This window comes from Falco cherrug, chromosome 6, assembly GCF_023634085.1.
Source record: "Falco cherrug isolate bFalChe1 chromosome 6, bFalChe1.pri, whole genome shotgun sequence".
Classification (NCBI taxonomy): Eukaryota; Metazoa; Chordata; class Aves; order Falconiformes; family Falconidae; genus Falco; species Falco cherrug.
In genome coordinates, this window is record NC_073702.1 from 87,490,701 (window position 1) to 87,510,935 (window position 20,235).

At 43.3% G+C, this 20,235-nt stretch overlaps 3 protein-coding genes across 6 annotated transcripts in view; 2 read left to right on the plus strand and 1 right to left on the minus strand.

Annotated features, from left to right (window-relative positions):
- The window catches only part of PPP3R1 (protein phosphatase 3 regulatory subunit B, alpha), a 40,976-nt gene extending 36,182 nt beyond the window's left edge, over positions 1 to 4,794 (plus strand). For all 4 annotated transcript variants that reach the window (XM_055713503.1, XM_055713504.1, XM_055713505.1 and 1 more), the window contains 2 exons: positions 235 to 419; positions 2,622 to 4,794. In XM_055713503.1, coding sequence (XP_055569478.1) covers positions 235 to 419; positions 2,622 to 2,669 — 233 coding nt within the window. In that variant the 3' untranslated portion in view covers positions 2,670 to 4,794. The remainder of the gene's footprint in view (positions 1 to 234; positions 420 to 2,621) is intronic.
- Positions 4,795 to 6,120: 1,326 nt separating this feature from the next.
- Positions 6,121 to 11,535, minus strand: PNO1 (partner of NOB1 homolog). The gene is made up of 7 exons (XM_055713502.1): positions 11,289 to 11,535; positions 10,915 to 11,064; positions 8,873 to 8,956; positions 8,148 to 8,208; positions 7,475 to 7,592; positions 6,878 to 6,948; positions 6,121 to 6,385 (listed from the first exon to the last, which is right to left on the minus strand). The coding sequence occupies exons 1-7, from the start codon at positions 11,466 to 11,468 to the stop codon at positions 6,318 to 6,320; spliced, it is 732 nt and encodes a 243-aa protein (XP_055569477.1). The 5' UTR covers positions 11,469 to 11,535; the 3' UTR covers positions 6,121 to 6,317.
- A 7-nt stretch (positions 11,536 to 11,542) lies between these two features.
- On the plus strand, positions 11,543 to 20,137 carry DNAAF10 (dynein axonemal assembly factor 10). The gene is made up of 8 exons (XM_055713501.1): positions 11,543 to 11,812; positions 12,733 to 12,833; positions 13,857 to 13,987; positions 14,469 to 14,570; positions 15,954 to 16,069; positions 16,424 to 16,558; positions 18,028 to 18,125; positions 18,883 to 20,137. Exons 1-8 carry the CDS (start codon positions 11,621 to 11,623, stop codon positions 19,088 to 19,090), a joined length of 1,083 nt encoding a protein of 360 aa, XP_055569476.1. The 5' UTR covers positions 11,543 to 11,620; the 3' UTR covers positions 19,091 to 20,137.
- Positions 20,138 to 20,235: the final 98 nt, after the last annotated feature.

Genomic DNA, 20,235 nt, shown 5'->3' on the forward strand with positions numbered 1-20,235 from the left:
CAGTGTTTTTCTCAGTTGTGTAGGATTCTGTCACCAGTTACTGTTAATGCAACACACGTGAATGTATCTTGCTCTTTTCTGACCATAGTCGTTACGGAAGGCTTTAAGAAATATATATTTAATATATATTTATTTTAATGTTATTAGATGTAATATAATGATATGTAATAATATAATAATATATTATTTAATTTATATATTAATATATATTTTTAATATTTTTTACTTTTGCAGTTGCTTTTCGCATTTATGATATGGACAAAGATGGTTACATCTCAAATGGAGAGCTCTTCCAGGTGCTGAAGATGATGGTTGGGAACAATCTCAAAGACACTCAGTTACAGCAAATTGTAGATAAAACCATAATTAACGCAGATAAGGATGGTGATGGAAGAATATCCTTTGAAGAATTCTGTGCTGTAAGTAACCTCTAAAGACAGCTTTGATAATTCGGAATTAAAAAAAAAAAAAGGAGGAAAAATGGTGAACAGTATAAAGGATAAGATTATAGAAGCAGACTTGTTTCTTGGTGTGACAGCTTTATTACAGAGGGCGGTTTTGTTGTACGGCTTCCAGTAGAGGGCTGTGTCTGATGGTGTATGAGCACGTCATGGGTCAGTTCCATCAGGGTGCAGACTTTCCTCCTGGATCTAGTGTGCCTGAGGAAGATTGCTTTGTTCAGAGCACAGTGACTTTTACAAAGTAATTTGTGTCATTTTATGACACACTAAACACAAGACCATTCCCAGTTACTTTTGCGTGTAGACAAAAATGCTGTCCTGACACACGGACGTATTTTGGATTCCAGCCTCTGTGCCAGTAGAAAAGGGCAGCTCTGAAGATGAGTTGCAAGTGACTGGCTTGTCATAGGAGGCCGGTTTTCCTCATTTTCAACAGTTATGTTTGATTAAAAAAGAAACAGCACTTCCAGTTGTTTTAAATGTCTCTAGCTGCTTAACAGAATACACTGAGTGAAAAAAAAAACAAAAAACACCAAACCACAAAAGCATGGTGGGCAGGCAGGTACAGTCTGCCAAGGCGGGTGAAAAACCCCAGTGTATGTTGTAGCAGCTCTTTCCAAAAGTGTCACTGTTGGGGTGGTGGGTGGAAGGTGTGTCCTGCAGAGGTTAACGTTGGGTTAATCCCCTGTCTCTAAACTAGGTGTCTGGCCTGCCCCAGATCACCCTTTAGAAAGGTTTATCTTTGCAGAGTGTGGAGATTATCCCCATCTGCAGAACGTGGGGATTTTACGAGGCCGGGGTAGCGGGATTTGTGTCAGTTACCAGGCGAGTAACCCCTCGAGTGCTGCCCTTGAAAAAAGGACAAATGGGCACATTGTAAAAACTTCTGGGTTGAGTGTTTAGTGCTTGAGACTTGAAATGGTTGATTTTCATCTAGTTGACAGAGTTTTCAATTCCTACCGTCTTAAAAAAAAGTAAATGACACATTGAAATGCCAACATTTGGAAATGCAATGATGAGTATTTACACGTGAATTGTAAATGCTGTATTAATGAGCATACAGCTGGCTAGCAGAGTTTGAGTTGACAGGCAGTCAAGCATTGTTGTTTCCTACTCTTTGAATTTACAACTTCAAATGTGATGTGTTCATGATCAATGTGAGTTCTAAAAAAACCAAAACACCCAACAAACAAACAAAAAAAAACCAAAAGGGAGGGAGGGAAGTAATCTGCCCTCCCCCAAACTATTAAAGCAAAAAGGTTCTATTGGCTGCGTATGTTTTGGTAGAGTTTAGTTATTTTCATGGCATCATGTGACACAGTGTGGTCATCTGCAAAGAATTACCTCGATTGGCGAGATACCCGTTCCTTTCTCGGATGGCAGGAAGGCAACAGGCCCAGTACATCACATACAGTGTTGCCATTTCTTTTGTCCTTGGGCTTCTGCCCAGGGTTCCTGTCTTGTACTATGTTGGTTTTCCTCTTCCTTTCTCTTAGTTTCTTCAATTTTTGTTGACTCTGACAAGACACCTTTCATTCCTGCAGTCTCTTATCCTCTTGTTCTTGTGTTTCACCTTTGAATTTTGTGCCATCCATCTACACAAACACTTTTTAGTCTGTGGCACTCGGCTATACCTTTTGGCCTTTGAATATTATTTCTGCATTACAAAAAGTGCCTCTGACATCGCACCTTCCCTTTTTGCTGTGCATGAATTGCTCGCCATTGAACACTGGTAATTCTTTTTTTTTTTTGAGTGTGTGCGGTTTTGTGAGAAATCCTGCCGCCTTTCCTGAGGCCCTTTGCATCTCAAAGGCACACAGTTTTACTGGGTGTTTTAGAAGTCAAGTCAGCACTTCACGTAATGTGCAGGAACGTAGTACAAGGCCCGAATGTGAGGGGGGGGGAGGAAAGCCAAAATGGTGTCATTTGTACTGTTTTTCAGACCCTTGAGTGTGTAAATTGTACTAACGTAATTATTTTGGTTTGTGTGCATTCATTGGTGTATATATCACAGTAGTTGTGAAATGTAAATGAGTTTGGAGGGGCCAGGGAAGCGTGGCAGTTACAGTGGACCTGAATGTGCGTTCAGAATACAGTGTGTTCTGTGCATCTCGCTAACTGGCAACTCTCTCGTTGTTTGAACGCTTGTTTTTCTCCCAGGTCGTAGGAGGCCTAGATATCCACAAAAAGATGGTCGTAGACGTGTGACTCTGTAGGGCACCACCCAACACTTTTGCTTTCTTCTCCATCTCTGAAGATCTGCTCAAGACGTCCAGCAATGCTCTCTGTGTATTTCAATGGAAGTATTTTTCTCTGTGAAGCCACATTTTCCAACATGAGCCTCATGAAGCCAACTAAGTGTTATTGAACTTTTATTCTCTCAATAACTCAGTGTAGCACTTTAAAGTCTGAAGGACAGCAAAGATGGAAAGAGCATATCAGTGTGGTGGAGAAAGGGAAGGGGTTGGCTTTTTAATTTATTTTTCTTCATCTTTTATAACAAGGAAATATCTATCTATATATATGTGTGTGTGTATTTATATATAGATATATATGTAGCTTTCTATATGTAGTAGCTAGGTGGGCTTTAATTTAATATACTTGATTCAGAAACAAATCTAGAGTACAAAGTGCCAAGCAGAATATTAACAGTTCAATATATGGATATACATCCTTACTTTTATTTCACACAGTTTTATATATATAGTAGAAGAATGTAAAATTTTAACTGGGTGTTAGGTCAGCTCTTCCTTTTCCTGTGACTGTTGAGATGTTTCTATATATTGACTGGCTGACAAAGCATTGCTTCTTATTAATTCACCTTAATTACATTTTTTTTTGTAACACAGGAGACTAAGTTTATTTATACCTGTTAATATATTACCAGGGACTGTGTCTCTTTGCTAAATAACTTAGGACAATTCTACGTAATATGATAATATAGTTTAATGCTACTGCCAAGAACGAGCCCTCGTGCGCATATAGCAACTGCAGAACGCTTTGGCCGCTAGATTTTGTCACCTAGGAACAGGGAGCAGTGACAGCTGTCCCGAAATTAAGGCAAATCTGCTGTTCCGGATTCGGTTTAGATACAGCTGCTCAAGGTGTTAGATGCATTCATCATTTCCTCTTGTGCTTAGCTTAATGAAATTAGGATCGACATAACTGTGCAGGAATTCCCATCTACTTATTTTATACAGTACTTAATTATAAAACGTTCTTGCCACTTAAATTCTGTTGTTTCAACCATGATGGTTTCCCCTCTGCATTTAAAGAATACTACAGGTAGCATAAATAACTGGTAATATTTTATATATATATATGTATATAGGATTCATATGGGGGAAAATCTTGTTAACCTATGCCATAGAGGAGGAAAACTTCACACTATCTAAATTTATACCTCTTGGGGTTCTCCAGTCCTTTGCCTGGAGAATTTTTTTCTTTTCTAGATTTGTCCATATCATAATTTGTAATGGATGGTAACTTGATATATTTGTGTGATATAAAAGTAGCGAGCCATGTTTTACAACTTTATATCATCCCTTCCCTTTTCTGCAGTGGTACTATTGGCTGGAAGAAAAACATTTGCTAGATTTTTTTAGGACAGTACATCTTTCCTGTATAGTGGTTTTTCTATTAAAAAAAAATTGTTTTATAATCAGCAGTGGGAAGTGCAGGTTGTCTGAACCTACTTCAGTCGAGCACCTGTCTGCCATAGCTGTTCCTTCAACTGAGTGCTGCACATCATGGGCTCTGTCTGTGAGAGAGAAATCCAGGTGCTTGGTGTCCTTGCATGACATGGAGTTTTGCATGTAGATCAATTTGAAATGTTCCTCTTGTTTACATAATTTGCATAATTTAAAAGATAATGTTGCCAAACTTCGGTAAATGTTAATGTTCAAAACAAAAATCTCCACTACATGTAACTTTTCTTCCTCTGGATCAGTACGTGGTTTATAATCCCAGCCAGTGGTTGTATCTGTTCCAGTGTCAACTGCCATGTGCTCTGCTTCAAGGGGGAACTAGTCTTTTGTGAATTTTTTTGTACATAAGTATTTGTTACAAACATTTTAGCGAACGCTTTCGATTTCTCTTACTTGCTTGTGCATATCTTGGCTGGCATTATAGAAATTAGTGCTAATGTTATTTCCTTAGGGGGACTGGAAGGGGAGGGATGAGGTGTTTTGGTTTTTTTTTTTTTTTTTTAGTTTGTGTGGGGAAAAATGATTTGTTGAATGTTTAGTTTTTCCTCTGCATGCTACATCATATGTTGTGGGAACTATACGAACCTTCATACTATATGAATACAAAATAAAATATTCGAACCTTGGCCGGGGTGCTTCAGTACTTGCCTAGACCCTTCCTGTGTTCAACTTAGAGCAGCTTTGCGCCCTGCTCTGAAGAAAAGATGACTTGCTGCTCAGTCTTTTGTCCCTTCTTTGAATATGAAGATTTACTGAAAAACTGTAGAGGGTGCAGACAATCCAGAACACTTCCAAGTTTGTTTCAATGTTTTGAGACCACTTTGGTGTGTGGTTCTGTTAAAGGCACATCTGGATCTCCTTGCTAAACATCCCCAATTGGATAAAATACCTTGTTTTAAATCCTACATTCAGGATGATGGTCGAAGTGGCAGGCAGTTAAACACACACCCCCCCCCCCCCCACACACACCCCCCCGCTAACATTAGTGCAGGTAGAGAATGACAGGCAGCTGCTTTCTTGGGGAAGGGTCTGAGACCTGCTGGGGCAAGCGGCCCTCCCTGCGGCAGGTGCGGCCTTTGCAGGAGCCCTTTGCTGTTGCTCCTTGTGGTGTGGTTGTTCGGCCCTTCTGTGTGCTGCCCTCTCTGCTGCTCGTGGCTGGTGTCACCTGCCTTGGGATAGAGATCGGGTCACCCTTGTGTGTCCTCGCCTCGCTCTCCCCTGTTACATTTCACACTAATTGAGGTAAGTGACACAAGCAGCCAGCAAACAGAAAAGATGCCAACCAGGTAGGTGCGCCTTCACCTTGAGCCACTTCGAATGGACGTGCTCTTCCCCACTGTAGCTCAGGCTGCCAAGAGCTGTATGTTGGGGTCACTCAGCCAGTCTTAAATTTTGGTGATTGAAGCCTTGAATTTATTTGGCTATAATAATAATGCCATACTATAGAGTGCTGCGCTGGAATTGCAGACGGCGAGCAAAAACCACAAGTTTGCTAGTGGTTTTGATAATCTCATTTCAGTTTTTGTTTTCCTTCACAAACCAAATTATTTTGTGACTCGGCACTGGGTTTGGCTGGCAGGGTCAGGAGGAAAGGGCCCACATTTATGTCGGAGGGAGACTGCGACTGGTGTCACACATGTAGCATTTGAAGCAGACACAACACTCTACCGTTGTGCTCTGGTACTCTGGCAAGTTCTTAACCTGGTGCCTCTTAGCTCCATGAGGCTGCCCTGAGAGATAACTTTTGATAATAAAATGAAAAAAAAAAAAAAAAACCCATTCATATGCTATTTACTTCTGTTGTTTTACCGTTTTCATGTGATATGCTGTTCCATCAGCAGCAGAGACCAGCTGGGCAGCCTGCTGCTGAACATCAGAAGATCCCTGATGAAGCACACTTTTGAGGTTAAGTTTAAGTCAAATGAGGTGCCTGTACTTCTGAGAGAGACACAACAGATTTAAAATAACATTTAATGACTACACAGGAACATGAAGTGTGTTCCAATCAGACAGCACTTCTGAAGAGAGTCAGACTGCAGGAGTAGTCGTGGTTTTCTTCTGGGCATCCAAATCAAAGAGAAGACAGTGCTGCTGGCGCTTGGGCCTGGAGCACACAGGAAGCACCGCCAGCCCCAGCCCTCAGTGGTGCTCAGAACCTTTCTGCTGCTCTGCTGGCCACTGCCCTGATATTGCCATAAACTTTTGATGGAGGGCTTCCTGCAGAAGAAAGCACAAATGCAGTCAGCAAACAAGGTAACGTGTGTCAAACAGGTGTTCTGCACTTGTGTCTGTGTTAAAGTGGAGAAATAAGCCCAGGGGTGAGAAGGATGGCCAAGATCAGCCACCTTCTCTGTTACTGCAAGTGCAGAGCTGAACTGCAGTGGATGGGGGTTGCCTCCTTCAGCTTTCTAGACAGTGCATTCACAACAGCCTCTTGGGGAATGCTGCAGCTAAATCAAAAGGCAGAAAGTGCTTTCTGCACCACAGAGAGGCGTTTGGAGCCAGAAACCAAGCTCTGGGCTCCCTGCTGCTTCTTCCCCAAACCCTTCTCTTTATATAAATATATATGGGCAATGAAGCCAACTCCCAGAAAGCTTCCTGCTCCAAAAGCAGGTGTGGACGCACCAGGGGAGAAGGTAAGACCCACAGAAAGCAATCTCAAACTGCCAAGATCTGTTTCTATGTAATAGAGAAGATAACAGGACTTACCTAAAATTAGATTGCAAATTGCTGTTCGAGCCATTCTGATGTTCTGAAAAGATCCCAAAATATGAATTTTCCTGTAAAAAGCAAAGTAGCATCAGTTAGGCTTTTCCCCACTATCTGATTACATAATTGATGAGTTGGATGTTGAGAGGAATGTGGAATTTCAGACCAGTGTACTAGTTCCTTTTCTGTACTTGTAAATAAATCCCCCCACACCTCAAAACAAGAAAACTTACAACATAAAATCTGTGCTCTCCTACATCCTTTTTAAAATAGATGTTAACTTTTTGTGAATTTAAGAGTGTAGCAGCTTTATGGAGGAAAACATTGCAGGGCTGGTGGGTTCAACACCGATTATTGCTAAGGAATTCTTCGCTGTGGGGAATTACTCAGTTCTAGGTGGGCTGGTGACATTGGCAGCATTCTCATAACAAAGGGTCAAATAAGTACGCAAATAGCAGTCATTAAAAACACCACTTCAATTTGTTTTACTGCTGCTCTCCAACGGTTTTGAAAAACCCTCAAGTTGTCTTTCTTCCTGGAAGAGGATACGGATCAGTTATGGGATGGTGCTCTGCCTGGAAGAAAGTCAGTACTTACGCGTCAGCAAGAACAATTCGTGTCCTGGTTACGTTTTCTATCGTGAACTTTGTTTTTCCGCCTTTTCCTGCTATTCTCCCTATTGCTCTTGACAGATGATCTCCCTTCAAGGGTTTGACTAAAATGAGAAAAATGCTCAGTGTAACAACATGGAGTGTATTTTTGTAATGCTCCCCTTGTTCAAGTTACCAGACACAACCCATTTGAAGTAATACAAAAGCAACTTTCCAATGGTGAATACAGAAGTGAAAACAGCATCCAGTGCTGCCAGCCGTGAGGTCTTTAGTATCAGAGAGCAATTCTCATACAGGGCTCCCCTTCGTTACTGAGCAGTTAAGACTGAGGAAAGAAACAGAGCCCAAGTACACGCAACACCAGTAGAAATGAAATAGAGCAGATTTAGGTGCTGCTCTGAGGGGTGCCAGTGATACATGAAAAATCACTTTGAGTGATGTAATTTTAAGGATGAGGGTTGGGGGTGGTTTGTTGGGACATGTTAGAAAAATGACCACCCATTCAAGCCACCTCTACCTAGACAGTAATTCTGTGTAACGGCACAAAGGTTTTCCTGATCCCTGAAGGTAAGTGACATGCATAGCAGGGGGGAAACAAGAAAAAAAAACCTGCAGAGGGTATGCACAACTACTTCAATACTGCAGCAGAAACTACTCACCATCTGTAACTTCAAATGATTCTAGAAAAAGATCATCTAATCTGATGAGAGCAAGAGCATCCTGAAATATTAACAGATTTGTTACTAGCATGAGTGTTACAGTACCACAAGAGTTGAAAGCTCACATTTTATTTATACATGTAAACAGGGGACATGAGTAGTAGTTCACCACTTAACAGATCAAACAGGGCAGGCTAGACTGACTTTTTCAACAGCAACATAAATTTTTATTTCTGTGTAGAGAACCCTACATGTGCTTAGCCACCACCACCTTCACCCACCCCCAGCAGTACCAGTGAAGGCCGTAGGAGACTGCCTGCAGCAGTGCGCAGCCCCCGTAGCACTGCAGAAACGGGGCTGGTTTTCTCAAAGTAAAGCTTTGAGTTTGGGAAAGACTGAAGGGTCACTGGCTGGGCCTAACGCAAAATGAGCAGTCTGCACAGCTGCAGAGCATCTCAGAGCCCTTTACTGCTTCATGCTTGCCTCTCACATACAGTATTTCCTCTGTTTCGTCATTTTAATGACGTGCTGTTTGAAGGTTACTTTTTTTATCCTGCATTAGCCTAAGAAACTAGAATTGCATGCAGTCACAATTTCAAACAAATCTATTTCTAGAAGACCACCGAAACATTTTTATTCCTTTCTTACTGTAATTTCCAGAGAGGCCAAAGATGACATGCAAGTAAATTCAATTTACGTCATGGTCCAGCCACTGGGAGACTTACCTCTACTTGAAACCCAAGTATAAATGCTTTTACAAAATCAGCTGCTTTCGTTAGAGCACTGAGATCCTTTGTCTCTTGGCAAGTCTGCAAGGCAAGAAGTTATATTTGCAAATTAACTCTCTGCAGGCAGGATGAGGACTTGAAAAATCTAAGAGATAACAGTCTAACCATAAAAAAAGCCACATTCAGGTCATGCTCCTACACCGTCTTTTACTGAAAGTCTCAAGTAACACACTTTGTGCCTTTTTATAACATTGAACCTCAAGAACAAGAATGCATCAACTACCACAGCCTGTGCCTGGAGGGGAGGGAAAAAGAGATGCTCCTGAAAAAACCCCACCACTGACTGAGGAGAACCCTTTTTATGGAAAAAACCACCCCCAAACCAACACAAACTAACCTGCAACACAGAACAGCTGGAAAAAGAGAAGGATGATGGCAGGAGGCAGCTTAAGGAGAGAAAGTTAATCTATTGACAATATCCTAAAGGTGTTTTAGCAGGTGAACAGAAGCCTGGACAGGCTTAATAAAACATACGGGATTAGAAAGATTAACAAGGTACTTGGAACCAGGAACAAACTGACCCGACAAAGGAGCAAGTATTGCAGTGTTTAAGTTTTATATATGGTTTTTCCCCACCCTACCAGCAGAGGCCACAGGATTTGCCGTTTGGCACATTTTTTTCAGTTCATGTTCTAAAACCAAGCATTCCTCTGCTACCAGTGGAAAAGCTTGCGCACATCTGCATTTACAAAGCCTAACGGGGGCAGCTTGGAAAAGAGCAGTTTTTGAAGCTGTAAGAAAAGAAAAGCAAAGCAGGAAACTCTAATTAAGGAAGATACATTAATGTCTGGAATACATAAAAAGTATTCTGAAATGCCATATATGGCTTCTATGCCACATCAAAGAAATGACAGAAACTCATTCCAAAGTTTTCAATCATTTTACGTTCATGATAGATACAGACAAAATGAAATCTGCTTGATCAGGAACACAACCACCTCACTTTCCAACCAGACATCATTTTGTATCAAAAAGCGGTGTAAAATCCCAGCTTTTTCACCTGCACAGTTATTCAGTGGAATTGCAAGAGTTCCTGCTCTTCCTCACCTTTTCTTCCAAGTTATTTCTAAAGTGTAAGTAAGGGATAGTTCTGTCACCTTTCCTTTAGTTGCTACCATTGAACTGGCAGTAAGGTTCAAAGTTAGGACGCAAAATTCCTGTTGGTGTCTATATTTTCACTACTATGTTAGAAGATCTCATAACGCCAACGTTGCTAACACAGTAAGTTGTATGTCAAAAGCACAGTGTGAGCTTTGGATGTACATTTACAAACAGCTGGGCTCAATATTCCTAAGAAGGAATAAGGCTAAAGAACGAGCACCTACAAGATGTACAATTATGTATCGGTATCTGTACCATAAGCTATTGCAGCGCAATCCATTGAAGAAAAATCAAAAGCTATTAAATTACAGGCCCTTCTGCCACAAACAAGACATTTTTAGCTTCGGTGGCCCCCTCGAAAGATGCTGTTAATTCAAAACTGTCAGTATTTAGGAGCATACCTAAGTGTTTAGTAGCCTTAAATATCTGGAGAACATTGCATTCCAAAACTCTTAACACGTAGCCTAAGATCCTTAATCCTCGAGTATGTCATTTTCTCCTGAGGAGGCAGGAGTGATGTCCCCCCACCAGCTTGTGCTGGCCCCTCCTGGAAGAGATCAACACTTCTGAGCTTTTCCTGCATCAGCTACTGGCTTCTAAGCCGTAACTGGCAGATTCTGATCCCCAGTGAGGGTTCTCTGGTCAGGTGCAACTACACAGTTCCCATTTTCCGAGGCGTTATCTGGGACTTCCAAGGCTCCTCCAGCACTGAGATCTGTATGAGCCTGGAATTCTGGCCTGCTGTAGATGTTTTTTTGTTAATCATCTCATTTATTTCCTCTAATGTCCCAGAACTAGACCAAGAATAACTCTGAAGCACCCAGGTGAGGGGGGGGCACCCCTCGGGGCCAGCCAGGGGGGGCAGGAGCCGTCCTTACCTTGATTTCAACGTTCCTCGTTTTCAAATTAAACCTGATTTGCAGCTGCAGATGCTCCACGATGGGCGTGAATATCTTCATCCAGTTCTCCTTCAGCGGCGTGTACCTGTTGGCCGGCACGGGCACCTTCCGCAGCTCGCCCTTCCCAACCTGGTGGGGGGAGCGGGCGCTGAAGCGCAGGAAGGGCCAGGAAGGCGCTGGGGGCGCCTCAGCCTCCCCCCTCCCCACGTATCCCCTCAGCCTCCTCCCCCCCCGCGTACCCCCTCAGCCTCCCCCCCCCACGTACCGCCCCAGCCTCCTCCCCCACCACGTTCCCCCTCAGCCTCCCCCATCCCCCGCGTACCCCCTCAGCCTGCCCCCCGCTCCCCGCGTACCCCCAGCGCCTCGGCGGCCACCGGCGGGAAGGCCGGCCTCTTGCTGGGCCGCGGTTCCGCCGTGTCCATAGCCGTGTCCGCGGCGGCCCCCCCGGCCGCCCGCCGCTTCCGCCGGCCGCGCCTGGACACGACGCTGGTGAAGCCGCCCTCGGCCGGGGCCGCCGCCGCCTCAGCCTCCATGGCAGGCGGCCCGCGCTCCCGCCGCGCCACGCGCCGCCTCAGCGCCCGCCGGAAAGGGCCCGCGCGCCGCCCCGCCCCCGCCGCCCTGCTTCCGCCGGTGCCCGCGGCCCTGCCGGCTGCGCGGGGGGCGGGCGGGGGGTGCCGGCCCGGGGATGGCGGCGGCGGCGGGCCCGGAGCGGCCGCAGGTGGTGGCGCACGTTCAGCAGGCGCTGAGCTACACCCTGTTCGACTGCAAGTGGGTGCCGCGCAGCGCGCGGGTGCTGTGCCTGGGCAGCGCCGCCCGCGGCACCGGGCTGCTGCAGCTGTACGAGCTGCGGGGCGGCCGCCTGGCGCTGCTGCAGGAGGTGAGCGGGGGGTGGGGGGTAGGGACCGTGAGAGGAGTCGGGGGGGGGGGGGGGGGATAGGGACGGCGAGGAGTCGGGGGGGTGAAACGGGTCGGGGTGGGGGCCTGTGGAGTGAGAGGAGTGTGTGGGGTGAGAGGGGCGGTGGGGGGGTAGGGGTGTGAGAGGAGTCGGGGGTGAGAGGGGGGGGGGTGTGGGGTGAGAGGAGTGGGGGGGTTGAGGAGGGTAGTGGGGGGTGGGGTTGTGAGTGGGGGTGTGTGTGGGGTGGTGGGGTGTATGTCTGTGGGGCGAGACGGGGGGGTGTGTGGGGTGAGAGGGGGCTGCTGGGGTGCGTGGGGTGAGTGGGTGCAGGGCTGCGTGGCGGGGTGTGTGTGGCTGTGGGCTGAGACAGGGGGGTGAGTGCGGGTACGTGCAGGCTGACAGGGGGCTGGGGGGGGGGAGTGAGTGGGTGCGGGGCTGCGTGGCCCTGGGGTGGTGGGGTGCCTCACCCCCCGTGCCATCCTCTCGGCAGCACGAGGCCCCCAGCCCCACTCGGGACGGGCCCAGGCCCTTGCGCCACGCCGGCTGGCGCTGGGGGCAATGCGCAGCAAGGTGCAGGATTGGGCCTGGCTCCCCTCCTGGCTGGCATCCCCTCTGCCCTATATATGCAAATCAGCAGAGACAGCAGCCTCTAATGACTATCATTAACAAGCTAAAGTGCAAATACGTATTTTTTTTAAGACCGCTGAACTGGAGTCTCTGCTTTTCTCTGAAATAAAGGCAAAGTGTAATTTGCCTGTGATAGCATTTTGATTGTGTTTTATGCCAAAAAACCTATGTACGTATTTCACTGAAACGTGCCACCCACGGACTCTCAAGAACTGCTGCCGCACTGGTGTCGTGTTTTCCCATGTACTGACACAGAATGTATCCTTTTTTAAAAGATCGAAAAGGCTAAACCTCTAAAATGTGGAACTTTTGGTGCTACATCTCTGCAGCAAAGATACTTGGCTACAGGAGATTTTGGTGGAAACCTTAACATATGGTAAGCGCGGATACTCTCAAAGCTTTTTTATTTGATGTTGTCAGAGTCTGTCTGATGTTTCTGTACAATGGCTGCCTTCTGTGTAAGATGCTCCTGGTGCTGCATATGGTTGGGACCTAGTTGTAAGCTTCGCTGGCTACTGTGTTTGGACCATGCCCGTTTTGTAAAAGCAATGTGAATTCTGCACAGTGGTTGAATTCAAAGCTGTTTTCACTTGCATCTTCTGCGTGCAGCTACAAAAACCTGTTAAACCTCTGCGAGGCCCTCTTCTGAAAAAAGGCTTTTGAATGGATGCATGAGTGCAAGTAAGAGTTTGTGTTCAGCCTAATTTTGATGTCTAGATTAAATACATACTTTTAATCTTGAAGTTTCAAATGTTGTTTTCAGGTCCCTGAACGATTTGTATAATTAACTTGTGTAGATAAATTGATTATCAAATAAAGTTACAGGCTGAAAAAGAAGGTGTTCATTATTATTATTCTATTTCCTTTGCCAAGGAACTCTTCGTTCTGTTTTGCTGAAACATGGATTAGTCACTAGTTGAAATCTAAAATAAAATTCTGCAGGATTCTCAAAGGATGAGAACCTGTGGGAAAGAACTGTGAAACTCGTAGCTGGATGCAACTTCCATTTGAAGAGCAGTAGTCAGAGCTGGGTGGGGATCAGTGAATAAGGTTGGTTTATATACTTACTGAAAGTAAAGTTAATTGGAGTATTTTGATCTGTAGTGTGATTAATTTTGAGCCCAACATAAAACCTGTTTGTTAAGGGTTTCTCTGGTGAATCCCACAGCTGCCTTTACAAACAGGGAAGTCCAGAACTGAGCAGAAACTTTTGCACTCGTCTAAAGCAGTAGCCAAAGAAGGAACAAAGACTCATGGTTCTTAATGGTGACATCCATATTTTGTTCCCACTGTTAATCTGAGCTTATATACTTTGTGCTCAAGTTTCCTCTCATTTTTATACAGATCTTGAGTGTCAAGGAAAATGCCATATTGTCTGTTCTTTTTCTTTCTTACCTAGGAATTTAGAAGCTCCTGAAATACCAGTGTATTCTGTGAAAGGTCATAAGGAAATCATAAACAGTATAGATGGTGTAGGTGGCTTAGGAATTGGGGAAGGTGCACCAGAAATTGTGACTGGCAGTCGAGATGGTGAGTTAGTGAACTCTGAAAGTCTTTTCAGTTACGCTGAGAAAGTAGTCTGTGAGCTTTGATGGCCGGGCTCAGTCTGCCATCTGAACTAGTTACAAATCTGTTGCAACTAGTTCTTCATACACTGTCTTTTGAATCTCCCTTGGCACCAATTTTCTCTAATTCTTTTAGAGCTGCAGATAAGCAAAAGATACTGTTGTCACTGAGCATGGGACAGAAGGGATACAAAGCAGAATAAATACAAAATATCAGCTAGAGAACATATATCCTTAACAAATACTTTCGCTTTATTTCTGGTTTGATATTTTTTCCCCCTCCTTTTCCTCCCCCTATCCACTAAATGCAGTCTGGCTTTCTGGAATTGAAAGAGGTGCTCCTGTGTTTTGAATGGTCAGGCTGAAGAGCAGAGGCCTTCCCTGGGAAGATGAGCACAATGTGACAGTGCACCCAGAATCCAAAATCCATTGTGCTTCTTTCACAGGAACTGTGAAGGTATGGGACCCCAGACAGAAGGATACTCCTGTCGCTAATATGGAACCTGTACAGGGAGAGAGCAAAAGAGACTGCTGGACAGTAGCATTTGGTAATTTATCAGATTATAACCGTTCCTCTAATATGACTGTGCTTTGACAATTTACCAGAGTATTTCGGGATGTTATGGAATAGCTTATTTTGTATGGACACATAAGTAACACATTGTGGTTTTCAACGTTGCCAACTGTAGGTGTTTTTAATGTTTTTGTTTGGGTTGGTTTGGTTTTTTTCCCCAAACAAGCCAATTTTGTTATAGCTGGGGTTTGGACTCATTCTCTTACCACCTTTGGTCATCATCATCCATGATGTTGAAGGTCTTTTCCAACCTAAATGAGTCTGTGGTTCTGTGGTTTCACAGATAAGCTGTGCAAGCTTTATTTGTATGCCTAGGAACATAAAAACAGTATATCCAGCTGCGTTGTCCCAAGGACAGTAAATGTTGCAGTGCTCATGTAACCAATCACTGTTCTGTAGTTCCAACTATCAAGCGTTAAAGCGTTAATTTAAGAAAAGATCCTTGTAGCTGAGAGCTAATTAAAGACAACTGCGATGCTTGATGTGTGCTCTGCATTTTTCTTCTGGAGAGAACAAGCTGCTTGGGTTCTACACAAGCTAGTATTTCTGGATTAGCTCTGGTTTTGCCTCCAGAGTTGGGGACCAAGTTTTACAACTGCTAATAAGCGCACGGATTATAATAGCAAATTTGATAGTAAGGAGATGATATTTCCTGGCAAGAAAGTGCAACTGTAATGCTTGTCGCAATTGATAGCTTTGTTTTCTGCTTTGATGAACAGAGCAAAAAAGCGTCCTTCAATTTTTCTTTTGAGTTACTGAAGCTTGAGCCAAGGCCAGGTTTATCTTGAACTACGTGCTCTGGGCTAACTGATTTCAGACACTGATGTGCTTCCTTGATCCTGTGAGCTGAGGGGTTTTGGAGGTGGTGATGTCTAGTGATGGCCATGGTAACACCTGGGGCCTCCCTGCGGCTGTGTCTGCAGAAAAGCCTTCTTGTCCCACTCACATTTCATGCTTGAGAGGCTGGTTCACGGGCTGCTGAACCACTTTCCGCTCCGGTGCCATGGTCCTGTCTGAGGAGTGTGGTTTATAGCAGATGAAGATTTAAGAGAAGGAATGTATTTGTAGAAGTTTACAAGAACAGTGTGCAGTACTTAGTCTGTGCGGTTTAGGCAGTAGTTGGCAGAGGGGATAAGAATTTTGTTCGTATTTTTAAAAGAAACAGACTTGTCAGTTTTGAAGCTGTATTTTTCTGTACACTTTAGGTTTGAAAACCAGCCGGTTCTTTAAATCTTAATATCCCAATAGTAATATTTCTGTGGCATAAATGTAAGTTGAAATTTCAGGCTTAGGAGGTCTGAAATGTACAGATGAGAGAGGGTTTCTCTGTTTTGATTAACTCTTTCTCTGTGCCCAGGCAATGCTTACAATCAAGAGGAACGTGTTGTATGTGCTGGATATGACAATGGGGACATTAAATTGTTTGACTTAAAAACAATGTCACTACGATGGGAGACCAACATTAAGAATGGGGTAAGGAAACCATAAAAGTATTTTTCATTCCAGCTCCTATGCAGGATGGAAAAATTAAAAGGACTGTTCGTCTGAAACTTACTGAGAAGACAGTTCTGCTGAGATTGTACCAAGGAATCTTTTTCTTTAGGTTCAGCAAATTGAACCTCTTAAATTCCTGGTCTGGATAGCATGGGGTGTTCTTCAGTTGATTTATGCTTTCAGATTATTTTTTTATTTCCAAATAGGTGATATCATTGTAAAAATAACCAATGATTAATATATATTTACAAATCACAAAACTCCCTTTTTTTTTCTCTTTAGCAGTTGGCTGAATTTCAAGCCTGAATGTTGTTGTTTGTTTAATATTTCCAGGTTTGCAGTGTGGAGTTTGACAGAAAAGATATAAATATGAACAAGCTAGTGGCCACATCGCTTGAGGGAAAATTTCATGTTTTCGATATGAGAACTCAGCATCCAACCAAAGGTTTTGCTTCTGTTTCAGAGAAGGTATGGGGAAACAGAATTTCTTAATAAGAGACGAACCTTTTGAATATAGGCTGTCAAAGTTCTACTGGTCTAAAGCGCTGTCTTTGATAGGTGATTAGATACCCAGGGTACTGGGACGCTAACTGGTGTGGCCACAGGTGCACGCAGTGGAAGGGCTCCTGTGCGTCCAGCTGCCAGCGCTCACCCAGGTTTCCTCCCTTTTATAACCTGATATTTGGGCTTCTCCGGCCTTCGGGTTCTGTTGCAGTTGCACCTCTGTGCACTCAGCTGTGCCCCTGGTCTGGGAGTCATGTTATGGAAGGCCATATTAAATTGTGATGAGCATGCAGATTCAAATCTTAAATATATCCCCAAACAAAGTGAGCCCTCTGCAAACGCTTTTCATCCTGCAGTCATCACACCTCTTGAAAAATAGAAATAATTACTCTTCTTCAGAACCAAACTTTTTTGACTGGGATATTAAGAGTGAGTGAAAGGATATATAGGAGAGACTTAGTGGCCTGGAGGCTGTTAAATATAGAGAACTTTTATAACCTTGTTTTCTTCCATCTGTGACCACTGTGTTGGTTAGTTTAAGGTCTTTATAAAACAGTATTTTTTAAATTTTTTGTTTTTAAGTGAACAAAATCTGATGCTAATTAGAGAAAAGTTAACTTTTGTGGTGAAGTTGTCCAGGACTTGCCTAAACTAGAAAAAGCTGAGTATCAACTTAATATCTTTATAAATTAACATGTTCCAGATCACCATTCAAAGCAGATAAGATGTTGGAAGTACTTTGATTAGAGAACGCAAAAAGTATTTACTGAATTATTGTTTGTAATAATCAAAATGTGAAAATGGAATTTCTTACCTTTACTGCGTTTAAGCTTTTCGTTTTGAACATTTACAGACAAAGATGCATTAAGCCAGAGTACCTGTGTTGAGGTTTTTCCCTAAGAGGTTTCTTTTGCTGTCTAGCCTTGCTGTGCTCTGGCTGAGATGTAAATCTGAATTGTAGATTGCTTGTTGTTTTTGCACAGTGTTTGTAATATATTCCCTTCCAGTCATGATTTTGAGAGATGTCAGTGAAGTGAACCCTGTGACCGGGTCATGTGAGAGCCTGGGAATCCCGTAGTTCTTGAGCAGTTCCAAAAGCCATGCTTATGCAGCCGCGAGCAGTTTGCTCGTGTGGCCGGTCCCAAAGAAGCTGAGGTCCTAGCGAGTGGTAGCCTTGGTAGGGCTGCTGCCTTATCCCTCTGGAAGAACGGGGCGGGTTGCAGGCCTGACTTGGCTCCTCCTGTGTGGGAACTGGCTGCTCCTATGCCAGCAGGTTGCAAGGCTGGAGGAAGGAAAGGTACCTCAGAACGAATGTTCCAGTACCCATCATGGGAAGGCCAGGTTCTCTTCTTTTAAGATTCTGCATGCTTTCCTGTAAAGCTCATCCGTAACCGACTTTTATGTAATGCTGATTATTTTATTTTTTTTATTAGGCACAAAAATCTACCATATGGCAGGTTCGACACCTACCACAGAACAGAGATATATTCATGACAAGTGGAGGAGCTGGGAGCCTTCATCTCTGGAAATAGTAAGTGATGGTTCTCCAGCCTGCAACAGGAAGAGTAAGAAAACCATTTAATGTTTTAAGAAAGAATCTTCCTGAAAATGATGAGTGGGGTCCTGCTTCCAGCTTCAGAACATCTAGTTAAAATTACTGCTTACGAATGCAGTAGGAAAGGGTGATTTCAGTGTCAGTACTTGATCTGGAATCTTGAATTAATCACTAAAAGAACATAACAGCAGCACAGGTGAATTTTGCCCTTGTCAGTTTTCTTAACATAACCAAGAGCTAATTTTATCCTTGGTTAACAAGGTGATAAATGGAAGAAAGTGGATTTCTTAAAACTCTCATATAGTAACAGTGATGTCTGAAAAGAGTACTGAAAGCCTGAACTTTTAATGGTTCTAATGTTTACATCTTCTTCTGTTAGATGGCAAAATAATTTAATCATCCTGAACGCAGTGAAGTAGGTGCGTTAATTTTCAATGGGATAGCTGAGATGAAATTTTCTTGCCTGTGGTAAAAGCCAAACAGTTGAAACATGAGGGGCTATAGAAGAGAGGGGTAGGATTCAAAACTTCCTGCCTTGTTTTTTCTTTCATGAAATATTTACTAAGTATACAGTGTGAATATAGCTGGATGCGATCATTCGTTATTTTTAAGACATTTGTTTGCCTTATCTGTAGCACAGAGGAAACCCTTCTTTTGAAAATAAAGAGGATAGTGGTGTGTTTGTATCGGTAAATTCTAAGTGCGTGTTTTTGTGTACTTCTCTTATTGCCAGTGAGTACCCAGCTCAGCGCTCGAAGAAGGATTCTGAAGGAGCCGAGATGGGGGTCGCAGGTTCTGTCAGTCTCCTGCAGAACGTGACTCTGTCAACGCAGCCGATTTCTAGCCTAGACTGGAGCCCTGACAAAAAGGGACTGTGTGTTTGTGGTGCCTTTGACCAAACTGTGAGGGTGCTGATAGTTACGAAGCTTAACAAAGTTTAACAGGAAAACTAGAAATTCTGATGGAGAAAGCAGTATAGTTTGCAGTCTCTAAATATGGGAGGGAGAGCCCTCCTGATTTTAATTTAATTTCTCCCGTTCTAAAACTGGATTAAAGAAATAGAAACCAGATCTGTCTGTTGAAAGTTGAGAGACGTGCAGTTCGAGTTGTTTCAGTGATTGTGCCGCAATGGCTTGAAGTTGCCTGGGCACAGAAGTCTTACCTTCTAGAAATGTGAATTTACATTTAAAATAAAATGTGCCTTTGTGTTAGCACAACCTGTAATTTCAAAAATCACTTTAAATCGTGTTCAGTTTAAACACATTGCAAATCTGTTCACACTTGTTAAATGGCTCGACTTTTTTTATATATAGTATTGTCCATATGCATTCATGCAATGGAAGCTACTATATGCTCCCTCACAGAAACCCTGTGTTATTGGATACATTAATTAGAATGTGTGTTAAAGTGACTTAGGATTCTTTAATACATTACAGAAACTATAATGAATGCTGAAATATTCAGATTTAATGAAGTAAGCTTTTTTTAAAAGATCATATTAAAATTAAACTATTGAGAAAAATGCAGTGTTTTATTATTTTAGTTTGGTTTTGTAACAAGTTTTTATGTTCTGGTTTTGTATCTGTCTGCAACTTGGTATTCTACAAATAAAATTGTGTGGAGTGTTGTCTTAATAAGAACAAAACCTCTTATTCAAACATCTGGAGATTTAGAGAAGGAATGTACTTGTGTAAGTTTACAGGAACAGCGTCAGTACTTGGGTAAAACTTCACTAGTTTTGCAGCAAAAGTCACTAAAACTTACCTCCATCCTGAAAAACTTTATAAGGTAGCCAGCTTGCTGTCTCTTTTTAGTGGATTTGGTATTTCTTCAAAACCTGATGTGACAGGGTAGCTTTGTTACTGTAGTTTCACCTGAACTTCTCATTGTAATTCCTTTTATCTCCAGTGTGTTTCTTTTCGGATTTCACCAGCGTGTGCTGCTGGCAGTTCTTTTTAGAAGGCACATCCAGTGACTGTCCCCTATTTATGGATGTGTGGTTGGGGCTTTCATAATTTCAGTAAATGATGATTTTATTTGGCACTTCTTTGCCTGCTGTTGGCTTTCAGCTGACTCGTACGTGTTT